This window comes from Telmatherina bonti (genome assembly GCF_933228915.1).
Source record: "Telmatherina bonti genome assembly, chromosome: 12".
NCBI classification, from domain to species: domain Eukaryota; kingdom Metazoa; phylum Chordata; class Actinopteri; order Atheriniformes; family Telmatherinidae; genus Telmatherina; species Telmatherina bonti.
Window position 1 is genome coordinate 27262348 of NC_136610.1, and position 17221 is coordinate 27279568.

A 17221-nucleotide genomic window follows, 5' to 3' on the forward strand; every position below is an offset into this window, starting at 1 on the left:
TGTACACTAAAGTGGCAGATTATTTTATTCTCTCGTGGTCACTATCAATTAATAATAATAACAACAGCAACAACAATAACAACAGCAATAATAAAAATATTAATAATTTAATCTTTTCCATGGAAGCAGCTGGGTATCTACAGAAATTGACATGTGCAGTGACAGTAACAGTACTTAACTGTAGTTCCTGTTTATCTTAACTTATTAAAGTAATACCAATTAAAAATAAATAGTTTTGCCTAAAATGAACCAAACTGAAAGTTAAAGATTTAACTGCCGTCAACCGCTATGTTTAAGAAATAAAGAATTGATCACAGCTCTATTAATGATCAAATTATTCTATCAGTGGTTGATTTATTACTCATTGATCCCATGTGAAGTCTTCTCAAAGGGTTTGGTTTGTTCTTTTTTTTAATCCATACTGTTACAAACTTTCAATGAAATATTGAAGTGTCGTGTTATGATAAGGTTGTAATTATAAAGTAGTGGGGATGGTATTGGGAAATTCATGTAAACAGCCCCAAGAACAACATAAGAAGCAGCTTCATCATCTCTTTTGGTTAAATTGCTTTACAAATCATCAAGGAAACAATTGCTAAAGCCTGATCCACTTTTACTGATAGTCACTCAACACCAGCTGTGCATTGTGGGGTCGTTAACTTCTGATTGGTCAGGGCTGGTCTCTGGCTACATTTATAAACCTTCAACTTTTCCACTGTCATCACTGCTGACTTGAACCATGAAGACTGTAGGGGTTTATCTGAGGTATGTGCTCCTGGGTAGCAGCTTGTTTTGACCCTAATTTCCTGAATGAGTATAAGGTGCTTAATTTATTTTCCTTCCTCCTCTGTGCAGTGGCTTCAGAGTCTCCATCTTTACCTTGTTGATTGTGGCAACATGTGGCGATCCCAATAAAGGTAGTCTGTTATCTATGCTTAACTGTATGTTCAGTTGACTGAACTTGTGCTAAACCTGTGTTCTCTTGTATGCAGGGTCTCAATTCACAGGCCAATACAGCAGCAGCAGTGGTGCAAATGTTAACTACGCCCCTTATCGGGGAGGAGGCCCTAACCTGGCATCTGTACCCTACAGTGCTGTTGGAGATGCTTATGGTTCCCAATTTGTGCAAGGTCCCAGTATGTATCAGCCAGTTGTGGTGGTTCCAGAATATAGCAGCCCTGGACAACCTGCAGGTGTGCCAGCTGCTGGTGGGTTCCCATCGGCTCAAGCAGGTTTACCAGCTGGTGTGAGTCAAGCAAGCACCTTTATCCCTGGCCTGCAAGGGGCTGCTGCATATGTCGCCAGCCCTCAGTTGTATGTTCCTGTGGCAGAATATGATGCCGGATCCCAGGATCAACAACCAGGTAATGTAATGCATGGTTCACTGGCTGAATACAGGGACTAAGCAGCTTTTTTTTTTTTTTTTTTTTTTGTTAAATGTATACATAAACCTCTGCTTAACATGGCTTTCTCCCTAGAAACCCAGTGGGCTGTTCCTCCCACAGACTTCTCTGAGGCTGGATCAGCTGACATCCAGGACATCAGTGACATTCTCCCTCCAGCTCCTCCTGCACCACAGGGACCCCTTCTCCAGTCTGGGGAGACTTCCAGTGTCACCAAGGAAGCTGAACTGGGAAACTACCAGCAGCAAACCGAGGAATTTGGCTACCCAGCTGACCTTGCAGGACCTGGCCAGGGGTTTGGACAGGGCCTGGCAACTGTCCTCGTATCAGGCGTTCAACAAGGTGGCTTCCGCCCCATGTCTGCTGGCCAGTTTGACAGGATGCTCCTGTATGGCCTGTACCCTCCTGGATCCTACAGCACCTTCAGCCAAAACCACGAGTCTGGCAAAGACTACTCTCAGGCCATCCACTACTTGAAGGAGCATGTTACCAGCAGCCATGGTTCTGGCCAGCAGAAGAAGTTCTTCCCAAGTGCCCAGTAGCGCTGTGCAGAAAGGGAACTGTCAATCTGTGTGCCAGTTCCTACTTTTTAGGGCCTGACTGGGAGAGAACCATCTTCGTAAAGCATCAAGTTGAGAAACTTGTGTTATTTGCAAGCTGCTTGTCTGTCAAAAGAATAAATGCTTTTTCATGAGCTGTGGCTGAACTTGTATGTATGCTCTAAGTCAGGCCTGTGATGGGTTAGGTGTTCCAGTAATGTCTGCATAATGCATGAAACTATGGTTAAATGCCAATATATATAGGAACATGCTTTATTGGTGGTTCAGCTTCTCTTTAGTGCAGTGTGGACTTTATATTGACTCTATAGCACCACTCATGATGTCCCAGGGCAAACTTTAGGTGTAGTTTCATAGCCTGAACAAAAATACAATCGATCCCCCCCCCCCCTCCCATTCTGAACGAGGTGACCAAAAGGAAAAACCTGGCTGAGGGAGGTGGGACTTGGTGTATCAACTAAATGGAAACGTAACTTCTGCTAGCAATATAATCCATCTGGACCTTACCAAGTTTAACTTTTCACACCTGAAATACTTTACTGAGACCTTTTACTGGGTTACCTTTCATGGGTTTTCTCAATACTCTAGCTTCCAAGACAATACATGACTATTGGGTTATGCTTTGGTTAATCTATCACGCTTTGGCTAAAAGCATCTCCCAAATGACTGCAATGTTAAAGATGAACACTTTATTCTAAATTCAACTGGCTTTTCACAAAATGTCTGCATACTTATTCTGTCATATTCTTGACCTTGTTCTAACATGGCATTGAACTGTTTAAAAACGCTCAAAACGCCGAGCGTTCGCCGCTGGTCACTAAACTCACTTTTGTGTCCAACGCCCAAGACGCGTTTGCCGCTTGTCGGGAGAAAGCGGCGGAAAAGAGAAGGGGGTATGGCTTTGTTTAAAGCTAAAGAACGTCGTCGTAGTGATACTCACTGTTAATGCGACAAGAACCACACTCAGCATAGTGAGACAGGAGGAGAGCCACCTCCCCCAAAAAATACATTCCCACGCTACGTATTCTGCTACGTTGCCAAATCAGTTACGTTCAGCTTTTTAGCAAAGAAACGTTATTCCAATTATTGCACGAAGTAATGGCATTCTTATGCAACAGTATATGGTGAAAATACAGTAATGTCTCCGGAATGTGGGTGTTTCCATTTCAATATATATACGGAGCTATCGACGGAGCAGATCTTTGGAGGAGTTCGGTGCAGCTGAAATTAGCCGAAACTGGCAACTCTCACAGGGTCACTCTTCCTTGACGCGCCTCCACATAGACTTTACATGTAAACTTGACGCTCAAAACGCGTTAGGTGTGAACACACCGTTATACTTTCACTGTTGTGTGTTCTTGTTAATTAGATTAAATATTTTATGAACGGAAGAGCATTGCATAGTAAAACCTTGTTATCAGCCCAAATTAATCGAGCTGAAGAATAAGCTCGAGTCTTACGAGTCGAATGACGATCCGTGCCCTGAGCAAAAATGGCGGATGACAAGGTGAGTGAGTTACTCTGGTCTTTGGCTTTTAATGTATGAATTTCACGTTTCTTGTCTTAAGACCTGAACAGCTGGATTAAAAAGAGCGACGTGTTTAAGTAGTTTCAGTCTCCGTGTTAGAAGTTTCACGAGAAAGAACAGGTTTAATAGTTATGCTGCCAGCAGTCAGACAAAACTCCCACTAAAATTATATTTTTGAACTTTTAATACAAAAAGTTTTAAAGGAAGTTCTGTCAGTAAAGTTTGGATTTCTAAATAACCATTTACATTGATGATGGAATCGCTGTAGTGTTTTCTGACTTGTATTTTGATGGGGTATTTTTAATGTTAGGATCCTCTGAAACAGTTAAAGGATCTGACGCAGCTCCGGAGTCAGCTGGAGGAGATCCAGAGGCGAGTAGAGAACCAGGTGTCTGCAGGAATCCCCCAGGTAAGTTTCTGATCTGTGTGGTCACACCACAAGAACACACAAACTCTCTCTCTCACACATGCTAATAAAAGGATTTCCACCTCAGTGTGTGTAGTTTTTGAAAAACATGTAAAATGGTAATTAAAGTAGCACATAATGCTTTTCACCTAATGGAACATGATTAATGTAAATGGGAAAATAATAGCCATATATGTACATATATTTAGTTAAATGATATATTTTACTCCTGTTGAAATAAAATCATATGAAATTTGATGTTTTTGGCCCAACAGATGATAAACTGCCATTTTTATTGTTTAGCCTTTATACCTTTGTAATTCTCTGTGCTAGTACTGCTCTAATATCCATCTGTATTAATTTATTTCTTTATTGTTCATACAGGAAGGTTCTGTGTTGGGATCTCCATTTCTGAAAGGTTTTTTGGCGGGCTATATGGTGGCCAAACTACGTTCCTCTGCCTTCCTGGGGCTGCTGCTGGGAACAGTCACTGGTATTTACGCAGCTCAGAACTATGAGGTGCCCAACATTGAAAGAACTGTTAAAGAGTACATGAGCAGCCTGAAGAAAGGACCAAAGTAACTTTGGCCTCCTGGCCTTTCCAGAGACATCACAGGGACAAGAGGAAGACGTTTTCCTGCAGCTGCTGGATTGAAAAGTGTCAGAAATCAGGATTTCTCTGTAGCCTGGATTATGGCTATACCCTTTTAACTGGAATTTCACTTGGGATTCAAAGATAAAGACTTGTTTTTATAATTTAATTTTCGTTTTGGGTTGTTGGTTAACTTGTACCTCTTCAACAATTATTCATCTTAATTGAAATTGTGCCTACAAAAAAAGTTTAAAGTTTAATTCTTCAGCCTTGATTTTGTTGCCTGGAGCAGCTATTTATCGACATTTAGATTGGGAACTTGTGTATGCTAAAAACAGGCAGTATTTCCTGCTAATATTCCCCTCACCTTTATTGTTCTGATGTAAAATACCAGTAGAGTTCCACAGAGAATAGTTAAACTTAATATTTTGAAATTGATTTTTAAATGACAGAGAACTATAGGTCATATTAAAATAGCCTGGAATAAGTGTTTTTGCACTTGATATTTGTTTTTTGTTTTTTTTTAAAAAATCAGGTATTTGTTGTGTATTTTTGAGGATGATAGGGGTTCAGAATATGGGGCCCAGTTCCCGAAAATCGATCAAGAGAAAGTGGGTGAAGCGGGTCAAATGGGGTATCCTCTTAGGTCTAATGGTTCTCATCTATGGCTCTCATGCTCCTCTTATCACTCTCACCAAGGTAGATGGTCAAATCCCATTTAACGCTTCCTCATGTGTTGTTATGATTGAGTTCACTAAACTCCTCATCTCTCTGCTGAGCCTCATTCTCACTGGAGGTACATCAGCCCTGTCTGCGCCTCCGCGTCTACTCCTTGTGGCCCCCTATGCGGTCCCTGCAGTACTCTATGCCCTCAACAACAACCTGGTTGTTCTTATGCAAGCTTATATGGATCCAAGCTCATACCAAATACTCTCAAATCTTAAAATCGCCTCAACTGCCTTGCTATACTCCTTTTGTCTTGGCAAGAGGCTGCAGCCAGCTCAGTGGTTAGCTCTGGGGTTCCTCGTGGCTGCTGGGGTGTGTCACAGCTACAGCAGCCTGGATATAGAAGACCCTGAGGGGACTGAAGCTGAGGAAGGTCCCAGGCTTCATATCACAGCTTGGGGGCTGTTCCTTGTGGTGGTGTACTGCTGTGTGTCAGGGCTTGCAGCCGTTTACACAGAGCGAGTGCTGAAGAGCCAGAAGTTGCCCCTCAGCCTGCAGAATCTCTACCTCTATATATTTGGTGTGGCCATCAATGGGCTGTCTTCTTTCTCCTCTGTAGCAAGTGACAAGAGTTTTTTGGAGGGCTACTCGGGGGTAGTTTGGGTCATCATTGCAGGTCAAGCAGTGAATGGGCTCCTGATGTCTGTGGTTCTGAAGCACAGCAGTGGCATCACCAGACTGTTTGTCATTTCCTCCTCCATGCTGGTTAATGCTCTCTTATCCTGGGTCATCTTAGGTTTGCAGCTCACTCCTTCTTTCCCAGTACCTGTTATTATGATTGGACTGGCAGCTTACCTTTATTACAGATAGTAGATTGGCCATCAAAGAAAGCACATGGTCTGTTTGACCGCAAGAGTCCTCGGTACAGTCCATCTGCTCTTCGATGTCGAGATTAATTTTCAGATGTTTGTTTTCTGCCTTTTTTCAGTCTGCCTTTTTAGTGTTGCAACTGGACTTGCCAAGTCAGAATCTAACCCCTAAGGCACTGGTGTCAGACTCCAGTCCTGAAGGGCCGGTATCCTGCAGGTTTTTGTTGTCACCATGCTCCAACACACCTGACTGAAATAAATAAATAGGTAAACAAGAAGCATTCATTTGGTTTGATCCATTTTATTTGAATCAGCTGTGTTGGTAGAAAGGAAACAACAAAACCCTGCTGGATACTGGCCCTCGAGGACTGGAGTTAGACACCCCTGCCCTAAGGGGTTAACAATCGATTAATGCCTGAGTTGACGGCTTGAATTGAGTTTTGTTTGGTATGTTATTCTGTTGCAGTAATATCATGCAATTATACAATGTTTTAAGATTTCTGAATTGCGCTGCTATTTATTTGTTTCATATCCCAGTCAGTGTAAAGAGAACTATGTCAGAGATAAGATGTTACACATCATCAATAAATAGTAAAAACCATTTATTGTACTTTTCTTTGTCTTGATTCATAGCAGTCACACAGATTGAATAAAGTATTTCATTTACTGCTGCTCAGATATCTGGTCCGCCATAGGATCGCCTCGCGCAGCTAGAGTATCCTTTATCTCTCCCAGAGCTGTAAAAGTAAGAAGAAAATCATTTTGAAAGAGCAGATGTTTATGTCTGAGATAAGCAGCTGTCTGGGAGAAGCTATGGAGCATACGCTGACCTTTACAAAGTTTTTTGTTGTCAGCTTGCAGTTGCTGGTTCTGGGCTGACAAGTAGATGGCATCCTGCACAGCTTCCAGCAACACACTCCTGTATCTTCCCTCTGAAATCTTCCTCTGCTCATCGCTTACCTGACGAAACACTCTGAAAACCTGGACAACAGGGAAAAGAAGGATTAAATGAACTTGGGATGATGCAGCTGAAATTCTCAAGCAGCTTCCACTTCACGGCTTTCTAGGTTTAAAAAATTGTATTTTCTTTTACCATCAGTTTCTCTTTATTTTTAAAGCTCTTGTAGGTGTTGTTCCCTGGTACATTGTAGAACTCATTTGCCCTCATTACACAACTTAGATTTCTGCAAACTGATGGCATGTAACTCTTAGTCTAGAAGAGCAACAGAAAGGCATTGTGTTTTTTCTCTAGCAGCCTGGAACAGTTTTCTTTTCTCATTCAAAGACTTGTCTTGACAAGTTAATAACTCTTATTGTATAAAGCCCTTGAATGTATTTAATTTTTTTTATCTTTTTTTTAAAAATTTTATTTCTTTTAACTAGTTATTGCAATATTTTGTTGCCTTTATTTTGAAAATTGGTCAGCGCTTTGGTTGTTTTTGTCCCCTCAACCAAGGCAGAGGTCATGTATTCGGTGATGTTGGCTTTCCTGTCTGTTGCAATGTAACTCAAAAAGTTTTGGATGGGTTTTTATTTAATTTTCAGGAAATCTCAGAAAAGAAATAAGGAACAAGTAAGTATATATTTTTTAATTGATCTGAACCACCGCCTGGAGGTTTTCATGTTATGATAATTATGTCATTAGAGCTTCTAAGTCAAACATAATGCCCACAGTCACTGGGGGAAAATGACAATGGTTTTGCAGGTGTCTGTGCTCTGAGGGATTTTAGTTTAAATGTGCTGTGCAAATAAATTTGAAGTAGTGAATTGGAATAAATGGAGAGTAATCAACTTTTTAATGTTTTGCATATTTTTATTCTACTTTTTAATAGGCACAAATAACTAATAATGTACACAAAGCTTGTAAACCATTAAATTCTTTTGTGTTATTTAATTTTTTTTCCAGATTTCAGAGATATAAGAATTTTAACAAAATCAAAGACTCAAAAGCATCAGTTGTAGCGACAACTAAATGTAAAATAAACCTAAAACATCTCTCTTATGCAAGCTAATTATTTCAGCAAGACATAAGTGTGCAGAACTTAATCTAATGTGCACATTTCTGCCCAACACCATTAACAGGATGCAAATCAATGAAAACTCTGAGAGCCAGTTTGTTAACCCGACCTGCACATAACTTAGACTGTGGAGAAAAGGGTTAGACATACAAAAACTTCACACCCAGTTGATCAGCAGATTTAAACCCACAATAATCTCAAAGCTACACTGAACATTTCTGTCTGCCTTTGCAGGATGTGGAAAATACACAGCTGTGGCCTTTATTTCACAACTCTCCTAAACAATATCAGAGTTTATACTAATATTTCAAAATGTAAAACTTAAACAATGCACTTTTTTTCATGTCAAGAGAAATTAATTTAACACACAGACCAAAACGTTGCTTTATAAAGCTGCCATTTTGAACTGGTGAAACCAGTTTATTGCAGTTAGTCTCACTAACCCAGTAAGCTCCCACCTGCAGGCTCTCTTCCCTCAGACAGTGCAGTTCTGTTTGGTGTCTGTGATGTTGGTCTTGTAGGTCTCTCTCAGCCTGCTTGCCCTCAGCACGCAGCGCTTCTATCTGCATCACCAGGACCTGCCTCTCTCTGGTCAGCACCAGCAGCTCTTTCTGACAGCTGTCTGTCTAACAGAGAAATAGATGGGATCAATGCGTTTTTTAAAAAAAAAAAATGCTGCAAAATAACAGAATTAAGTTGGAAATGCAGTCGCTTCCACTGCCCACAAAAAAAAAATCCAGCCTTGCACTGATTTAAACTGACTCAGCATCCTCAGCTGAGATAGATCACAGGCTGAATATTAAACAACAGCGTATCTCATTATCTCACCGGTAGTTGCTCCTGTGCCAAGTCTCTCTCCATCTTCGCCACCTCCTCCTGAATTAATCTCCCATGATCCTCCTTAAGTTGCCTCCTCCGCTCCTCTGCTTCGTTGTATTCCAACTGAGACTAATCATTAAATTGGCAAAATAAATGTCTTAGAGTGGGTTGCTTGCTCTCGCGCACATAAATCTTATTTAGATGTTAAAAACACTATTGACTCAGCCTTGTGTGTGTGTTATCAAACCAGAGGCCACATGCATAAAGCTTCTGAGAAAGAGTAGCTCCCAGGGGCAAAAATCATAGCCTTTTTTATACTCATTTCTCCATAAATTTAAGAAAATAGCCCGTTAAAAATGTTATTCATAATGCATCTTTACCTTTAAGACAGACAGTAGGATTTTTTTTCACAAGCTTTATGTGAGAGAGAAAATAGTGGAAAGAAACTTAGTTAATGAAACATGATAGATCAGATCATATTTGGGTTCGAGCTCTTTATAGATGTATTCATATCTTCCATCCATAAACATGAGAAATGAAGGCAATTGTGGTGTTGAGACATTCAGCAACTCTAACGGTTGGAAAAAAGTTTATGGTCTAAAGACTTTAGCAGCAACTTCACAGTGTCTAAGAAATTTTACTGTTTATGTTTTGATCTTCACGGTGGCATAGTGACATAACAGCAAGGAGGTTGCTGCTTTGAACCTTGGCTGGGTGGAGGCTTGAACAGTGGCCTTTCTGTGTGGAGTTTGCATGTGCTCCATATGTATGTGTGGGTTTTCTCTGGGTACTCTGGCTTCCTCCTAAGCCAAAGTCCAAAGACATGATGTTGGGTTGATTGGTTACTCTAAATTGCCCATAGGAGTGAGTGAGAGTGGTTGTTTGTCTCTGTGTGGCTCTGCAATGGCCTGGCGAGCTGTCCAAGGTGTACCCTGCCTTTCACCCAAAGACAGCTGGGATAGGCTCCAGCTTCTACTCAACCCTTCATCGGACTAAGCGGTTAGGATGATAAATGAATGTTTTGATTGTGGCGCTGAGCGTTTGACCTTTTCATGAGCTTGTTATTGAACCTATTTATGACTTCTTTTTGCGTGTGTGTGTGTGTGTGTGTGTGTGTGTGCAACCTCTCAGCAAGATGCACAAGTTCCATGCTTGTAAGTTGTGGGAAAAATCACATCTCACTAAAGGTGCAAGAAAAAGCACACCAACAGCTCGCTCACACTCTCTTGGCCTCTCTTGGTGACTGCTTCGCTCTTCACATACACGATTGCTTCAACTTTTCAGACCCTTTCTGATTAAAATAAATTCCATAACACCTATGTTTATAGCCAGCAATCAAGGATACTTATGAAGGTAGCAAAGTACAGTTTGCATTAAAGTTTAGAAGAGAAATCTGAAACTAAATTCTATTATTTGGCTTATTGATTTTATGTTGCATCCTGTACAGTATATCAAGTTTTTTCAATAAGTCACACCTGTAAAAGGAATCATCCAAGGTGAAAACATACCTTCATACATTATATATAAAGTTGGGCTCTCTAAAGAACCTTTTCAGAACATTTGTGAATATGACCCCAGACGTGTAGCGGAAACTATAACCTTTCATGTTTTTGCACTGTCCGTCCAGATTGCATAATGAGACTCAAACCAAGCCTAGAAAGAGGTCCTCACTGAGTGTTCAGGGAGCTTTGAGCGCCTGCAAGAAACCAGAAGACGAACGCAGTTCTTGTGCAAACTGAATTCATGCACAACAACAGTATTTTCAAAAGATAAGTACTTGATATAGTGGTAGGTGTTAGCGGAACAACTAGCTCACCTGCACTTCCCAGTGAGGCCTTAAGCCAGCATTAGGAGTGTTTTGGGCGTGGGATACAAAAGTAGCAGTTTAGTGACCAGCGTCGAGCGTTTTTGAAGCTCAAAACGCGTTTGGTCTGGAAGCAACTCAACATGGCAGCATGTTTAGAGTTTGCCATAAAGCATTCAAAGATGCCAAAAGTACAAGGAGAAAGAATCCCTGGGGAAGCCAAATGTCGAATTAATTGGGAACAATAGAAAGCACCAAACACTGCTTGCTATTTTGCTATATTATCCCTAAAGCCAAGCATGGTGGTGGCAACATCGTGATATGAAGGAGCTTGTTGTGGCAGTGACAGGAAAGCTGTATTTGCTGCTAAATGCATTGTGGAGACCCTCCTATGCATCCAATCTAAATTCAGCAGCGTGACAATTATCCTAAATGCGAAGCCAAAACAACTAATCTTAGTTATTCATGAAGACTGAGAGCTTTGGTTGCCCCCAAGGGGATACTACAAATGACTTTTCTTGATAACACTGATCTGTATGTGCTTTATTAATGGGTTTCATCCCTTTCTGAATAGTGAGTGTACAAAATACAAAAAAAAGTGCCAGATGATGAGCGTTACTTGTTGAAAGAGCTGAGATTTCCCCGTTACTGTCCCACTCTTCAGCATCTCTTCCCTGAGAGCCTCTTTCAGCTGCTGGATCCTCGCTACCCTCTCCTGGACTTTCTCTGCACTTCCTTTACCTTCTGCCATTATTAGAAACACACAGAATGCATTCATCATGGCTGCCCGGCTGGACTAACTTCAGAGCTTTTGAACTCAGCATATTACCTCTAATATGTTCTTCCATTTCCTGTCTTAACTGGTCCTGTAGATGTTTTATTGTCGCTGAACTCTCTCTGCGGTCGGTGTGATGCCCCCCAGAAAACTGCTGATTGCTTATTGAGGATTTACCACTCTGTTAAAGGAAGAAACATGAGGTTCATTGGGTTATGTTCAGAGCAAACAGAGCTCAATAATTGTTTTACGCACCAGTGAGGGAAAACAAATGATTCAAACCTTTACTTTTTCTTTTATCTTCTCTGACTCTTCCTTCCTCTTCTCCCATGACTGATTTTTCACTATCTGCTTAAGAGTCCACAGACCCATGTAATAGACTCCATGTAATGTCATGTGAGACTTCTATCAGGTGTTCGTCTGATTGTATCAGTTACCTGCAAGTTTCGAGTCAGCTCAGCCAGCTTGTGAATGTTGTGAACTTCACTTTCACCGTGTGAAATGATCGTGTTTTGTAGCTCCAATATGCTTTCACGTATCTCTTGCTCAGCTGTCCTCGGATTCCAGCAACTAGTGGCGGCTTTAGTTTCCAATTTTCTCACTTTGTTTGCCAAATCTAAAGCACATGGGGTCTCGTCATCTAGAAGACCTGTTGGAAGAAAAAGACCAGAAATACTTTTAAATAAATGTAACACACATATTCTTCCCAATAGGTTAGCTGGAGTTCTTACTTTGAGGGTTGATGCAGTAGATGAGCCACGTCCTGTGATTTCCTGTTAGTGCATCTTTTAGGAGGAGGGTCAGGAGGTTCTCGCTGTCTGCAGTATTTGGCATTTGGTTCAGAACTTTTGCCAGTGGGCTGACTCTGGGAAATATGCAATGACATACGAGCAACAAACAATTTCAAATTCCCCAGAGCTTGATCTTTCTCATTATTGCTACTCTAGAATTGTTCAGTTATGATAAATATGAATAAAAAATTGTTGGTTGCTTGAATGCTCCTTTCAATACCATTTCAATCCGAGTATAACATATAATATGCACTTTTTTCCATAAATAGAGAGACATCGCCCCTCCTAGATGTATCCTTGTCAGAGTGACTTATCTGACAGACAAGCCTGCAACTCTGCAGGAGACAACGACAAGCTTTGGAGGAGAAAAGCTGGAAGGTTTATTCACCAGCAAACTCGTGCTGCGAGCACATTGTCTTGATTCACGACAGTGCCTCTGTCGTCATTCATCAGTGGAATTGGCCATATGTTTTCCTGGGGTTGTAGGCGGCAATCCTGGCCGTGTGTGAGCTGTGGCTGCTGCCAAAGGGCAACTAATAATCACAATGATTTTGCATATTTAATCCAATTTACTGCAACTGTTTTAGACTGATTGTGTTCAATTCATTTCAGAAAGTTTGCACTAAGTAAAGTATGAATCCGTTCTGAATAATCTCTTCATTGATAATATAGACAGTATGAAATGGTGGTGGCTTTTATTTAACAAAGCAGAGATTTTCCTATCACAGCTTTAATCTTCAGTGTCTCCTCTGCAGAGCCTCCCTCAGCTGCTGAATTATTGCAAGCCTCTCCGGCACTGCTTAGTTTGTCAGCTTGTTCTAATCAGTTTTCACTTCGTTGCAATAATGACTGCTGCCTCAGATAACTGGACTAATAGACCCTCGAGGGATTGTGATTATCTGTTTTAATTCAGTAACATCACTTTGATAGGAACATTTGACTGGTGAATGCATTCTACTTGAACTTTTGACTTTTAGTTAGAATTATAAATGTTCAAGCATTAGAGCAAAGCAACAATCTGGAAATGCTCTGAGCTGTAACCTTAGTGGCTTTTCAGTCTAAATTTTTGTGTGTTTTCCCCTCACAAAAGCAACAGAAAATTCTGTGAATGAGGGCAGCTTTGTTGGGAATTCAGCTATTTCAATATGCACTTAAAATCACTTTTTATTTTTTTTACAAAAAGATAGGAATGAAAGTAAAAATAGAGAACTCCAGAGCAAGGGCAGCATTGTTTGGTCTATTTTAGTCTAATAATCTATACATGACGTTATTGGAAATAAAGTCACTTTACCTGGTTGTCTTAGAACAGTTTTGTTGGAACACAATGATACTTTTTTCAGTGTCAATGTGAGCACTGTTTGAAATTTTGACATATCTGTACAGTAGTACCTATGTGAGGTCCTGGAAGCCATATAATATATTATCTTATAAGGTGTGCAGTTTCTAAAGTTATAAAAATAATTTTTATTGGAAATGTTGAAATAAGTAGTAAAAATTGTGATTTTAAACACCCTTTTGCAAGAAACAAGAGTGTTTCAGTAGTTGCTGTAAAACAATTTAAGTAATTCACTTAAAAATAAAAGCTGTTCAATTATTTTTCAATTTAACTTCAAACATAAAGAATAAATATTAAAATGTATAAAAAGAATTGTTAAAAGGGGAAGGGGAGTATTTCTTAGCCGTTTTGTGCTCTAAGTATTTGGCGTAGATAAGGTCATCCAGTTATATTTTGATATGAGGATGGGTTAGGAGTAGTAAGATTAATTCTTCTTTCTACTCCAATTTTTTTTCTTTTCTTTTTTACATGAAATGTATTAAGACTGTTGTATTATGATTATTGTAACTCTGGAGTATTTTTCTGTTTTTTTTCCCCTTTTATGTAATGTTTTATCATGGAGAAGATAAGAGAATAAACAAATGAATGACTGAATATACAAATGATAAAAGTATCAATATAACCTTGCTAATGGAAAAAATTACATTTGTTTGCATTTCTGAGAGTTTTAGGCATTCAGTTTTTTTGCAAAAACCAGCCACAGTTACTTCAGTTTTTTGTTTGTTTTTTGTGTGCAAGATGATTTTGGAGCCCATCAGAAGTCATGATTTCATGTTGATGCTTCTAGCGTTGGTGATGATGATGTTGTCTTTTAATATTTTACGGGTTTAATGCAAATTCTTGCCCATTATCTAGTATTTTTTATTATGTTCAGTTTAAGAAATTTAAATAATCTTAAACTTCTCACACAAGCTCATGGATATTCGGCTCGCTGAATGATCTCCGAATTAACCTAAAATGTACTATAACCTTTACAGGTGAACTTTGGCTTCCTCAAAAATTCTCAATGCAAGTGTACGACTGTTCAACTTTTGAATAATAATCATATAAAATGCTTTTGTTACAACAAGGGGATTAACCACAAGCAAACCCAAAAGAAGTATCTGAACCATAAACTGACTACTCAGTGTTTCAACTACAGCTTGTAACTAAAGAGTCCTCTTCATCATGCAGTTCATACTTAGACATCATCAGATCAAGACCAGACCAGTGACAAGTTATTGAGATGTTGATATTTTTATGTTGTGCTATACAAATCACTGTTTGGCTTTGTTTCAATGAATTGTCAAAAATCAATTCATCTATGAATATTGAACTTTCTATATTTTCTGTGCATTCAAGTTGTATATTTCTTATGTTTTGTGTGTAGTGTGCTCATTGTGCTCATGCTGATGTCGACAATAGGTGAACGAGTTGTGGTTTCATCTCATTCTTTTGCTTTTCTGGCTCATATAACTGATAATACTGACAATGTCACTGACCCTCGGAGGTCAGTCCTGCTGGCTCCTCCTGCCAGGCTGAACAGCTGCAGTCTGCTGCGGCAGACATCCGACTCCAGCTGCTCCAGACACAGTTTCCACTCGACAGCAACTGAGAACAGGGAACTGGATCTGAGGGAAGCACACAGCATGAACAGTGGAGTGTTCATTCATTCACAAGTTAGAGGAAAAGGCAAGTTAACCATGCACCAGCATAGAAACAGAGGCAAATCAGCAACGTGGCATTCTTATAGCTGCCTTTAACCACTGTATTAAATCACTTCACAGGAGTCCATTTAATAGATTGCATCATTTACCGACTGGAAATGGGATTTGCATTGGTCTTCATTGTCTCCCTGCATGTTTCATATAGAGCGTAGGCTTCCTCAGCTGAGCCCACACACACCTCACACACATTTTCTACAAGGCTGAAAAAAGAGAGAAAGACTCATTTAGTTTTCTTTTCACTCACTCATTTATCGACATGAGCTATATGTGTTCCATAAATCATAGATTTCAGTGTGCAAATGTTATTTTTTATTGATTTATCTGTTACTGAACAGAGGCACACCTTCCAAGGACAGGGTGTGTTACAAATTGTAACAGCTGCTGGTTGGGGCTCAGGAGATCCACAGCACTTCCATCTGGGTAAAACTGACATTTAAAAACATCCTGTTTTGTGTTGTTACTCACAGACTGACGAATTATTCTTTATATTTTAGGATTAATAACAAAGACAAACCTGAAGAAATGACACCGAAAGAAAAGGCTCCACTGTCACTTGTGTTTTTATAGAAGAAAAAAGTTTAACCAAAACCTAAAATGGAAGCAGAATTTTACAGCATCAGTATCACAAATCATAAAATCCTCTAATGCACAGTGCAATCTGGTTTTAGGTTCCACCTGTCTGACAATACTGTGGTCAGTCAGTCCTCTGATTGTCTCTGTGGAGGCTCCACATATCAGTAACGCTCCATTATACCCACTCGATATGGACACGGTGAGAGGCTGCAGGAGCTCAGAGTGCAGGCTCTGCACATTAAGGGTCATATTTTAGTTTCCAATATTTCATGGACAGAATAAGAAATGCCTGGGTATAGTGGAGCATCTCCAGTATAACAGCTTCAATCAGAGGCCAAGAGCAATTTTTTTTTACCTCTATGTTGTCAGCAGTCACGGCTTGGTCAAACATGAAGGACTTTGTCTCCTAATTGAGGAAATGAAAACACATCAAAGCTGCGAGAGCTTCCAGAGATCAACTTAAAACTGCAGTTGGAAGCAATTTGTTTTTTTTTTTTACCTCAGTCTTTGCAAATTTGTATTCAACTTTATGTCCATCCTCACCAATAACTACACAGTCTCTACGCTCTAAAAAGAAACACAGATGTATGGTTAAATTCAGTGCTCACGACAGTATGAATGTACAGGTTGCTGTGCTTGCTCAACCTGGGTTTGGAGTGAGTACAACTCCCACTTTCACTGTCTCAGCTCCCCCACAGTCCTGTCAGATCATGGAGGTTAGTTAGAGAGATTACCAGTAGAAAACAAACCAAGCTTCATTCCTTTAAATCTGCTATCATGACAGTTACTGATGTAGAGATCTGTATATACTGTTTTTTGTAAATATATACTTACAGGTACGCTGGTGTCCAGTGTGGCCATGCTGTGTGCATAGCTAACACAGCCACTGTCTCAGCTGGATCTTATTACAGTGGACTGAATTATTAATGAGCCAGAATCTACTTTGTTACAAGTAGCCTAAATGATATGGATATAGTTACAAATATGAATAAAGATAACTCTGCAAATTTAAAGACAAAAATCCTCCATAAAAAACATTGTTAAAGTTGTAAAGGTATAGATGCAAATAGCATGTCTTGATCCCCTGTGTGCATATTTATACGTATAGACACTATTTTAGTTCCCAAAGAATTGACAAGTGTGATTAGAAATCATTACAATTAGTTTAATAATTACTTAATATATATATATATATATATATATATATATATATATATATATATATATATATATATATATATATATATATATATATATATATATATACATACATACATACATATATATAAATATCATGTATTTACTGATCATGTATGTATATATATATATATATATATATATATATATATATATATATATATATATATATATATATATA

General features: G+C 39.4%; 2 protein-coding genes across 2 annotated transcripts; both read left to right on the forward strand.

The window, feature by feature from the left end:
• Positions 1–3355: 3355 nt before the first annotated feature.
• On the forward strand, positions 3356–4513 carry LOC306763545 (SLC35A4 upstream microprotein). Its single transcript, XM_079250381.1, has 3 exons — positions 3356–3467; positions 3799–3897; positions 4279–4513. Exons 1-3 carry the CDS (start codon positions 3453–3455, stop codon positions 4474–4476), a joined length of 312 nt encoding a protein of 103 aa, XP_079106507.1. The 5' UTR covers positions 3356–3452; the 3' UTR covers positions 4477–4513.
• Positions 4514–5044: 531 nt separating this feature from the next.
• On the forward strand, positions 5045–6559 carry LOC306763544 (putative UDP-sugar transporter protein SLC35A4; the record flags this gene model as incomplete). The annotated part of the gene is made up of 1 exon (XM_079250380.1): positions 5045–6559. The coding sequence occupies one exon, from the start codon at positions 5045–5047 to the stop codon at positions 6020–6022; it is 978 nt and encodes a 325-aa protein (XP_079106506.1). The 3' UTR covers positions 6023–6559.
• Between the last annotated feature and the right edge of the window lie 10662 nt (positions 6560–17221).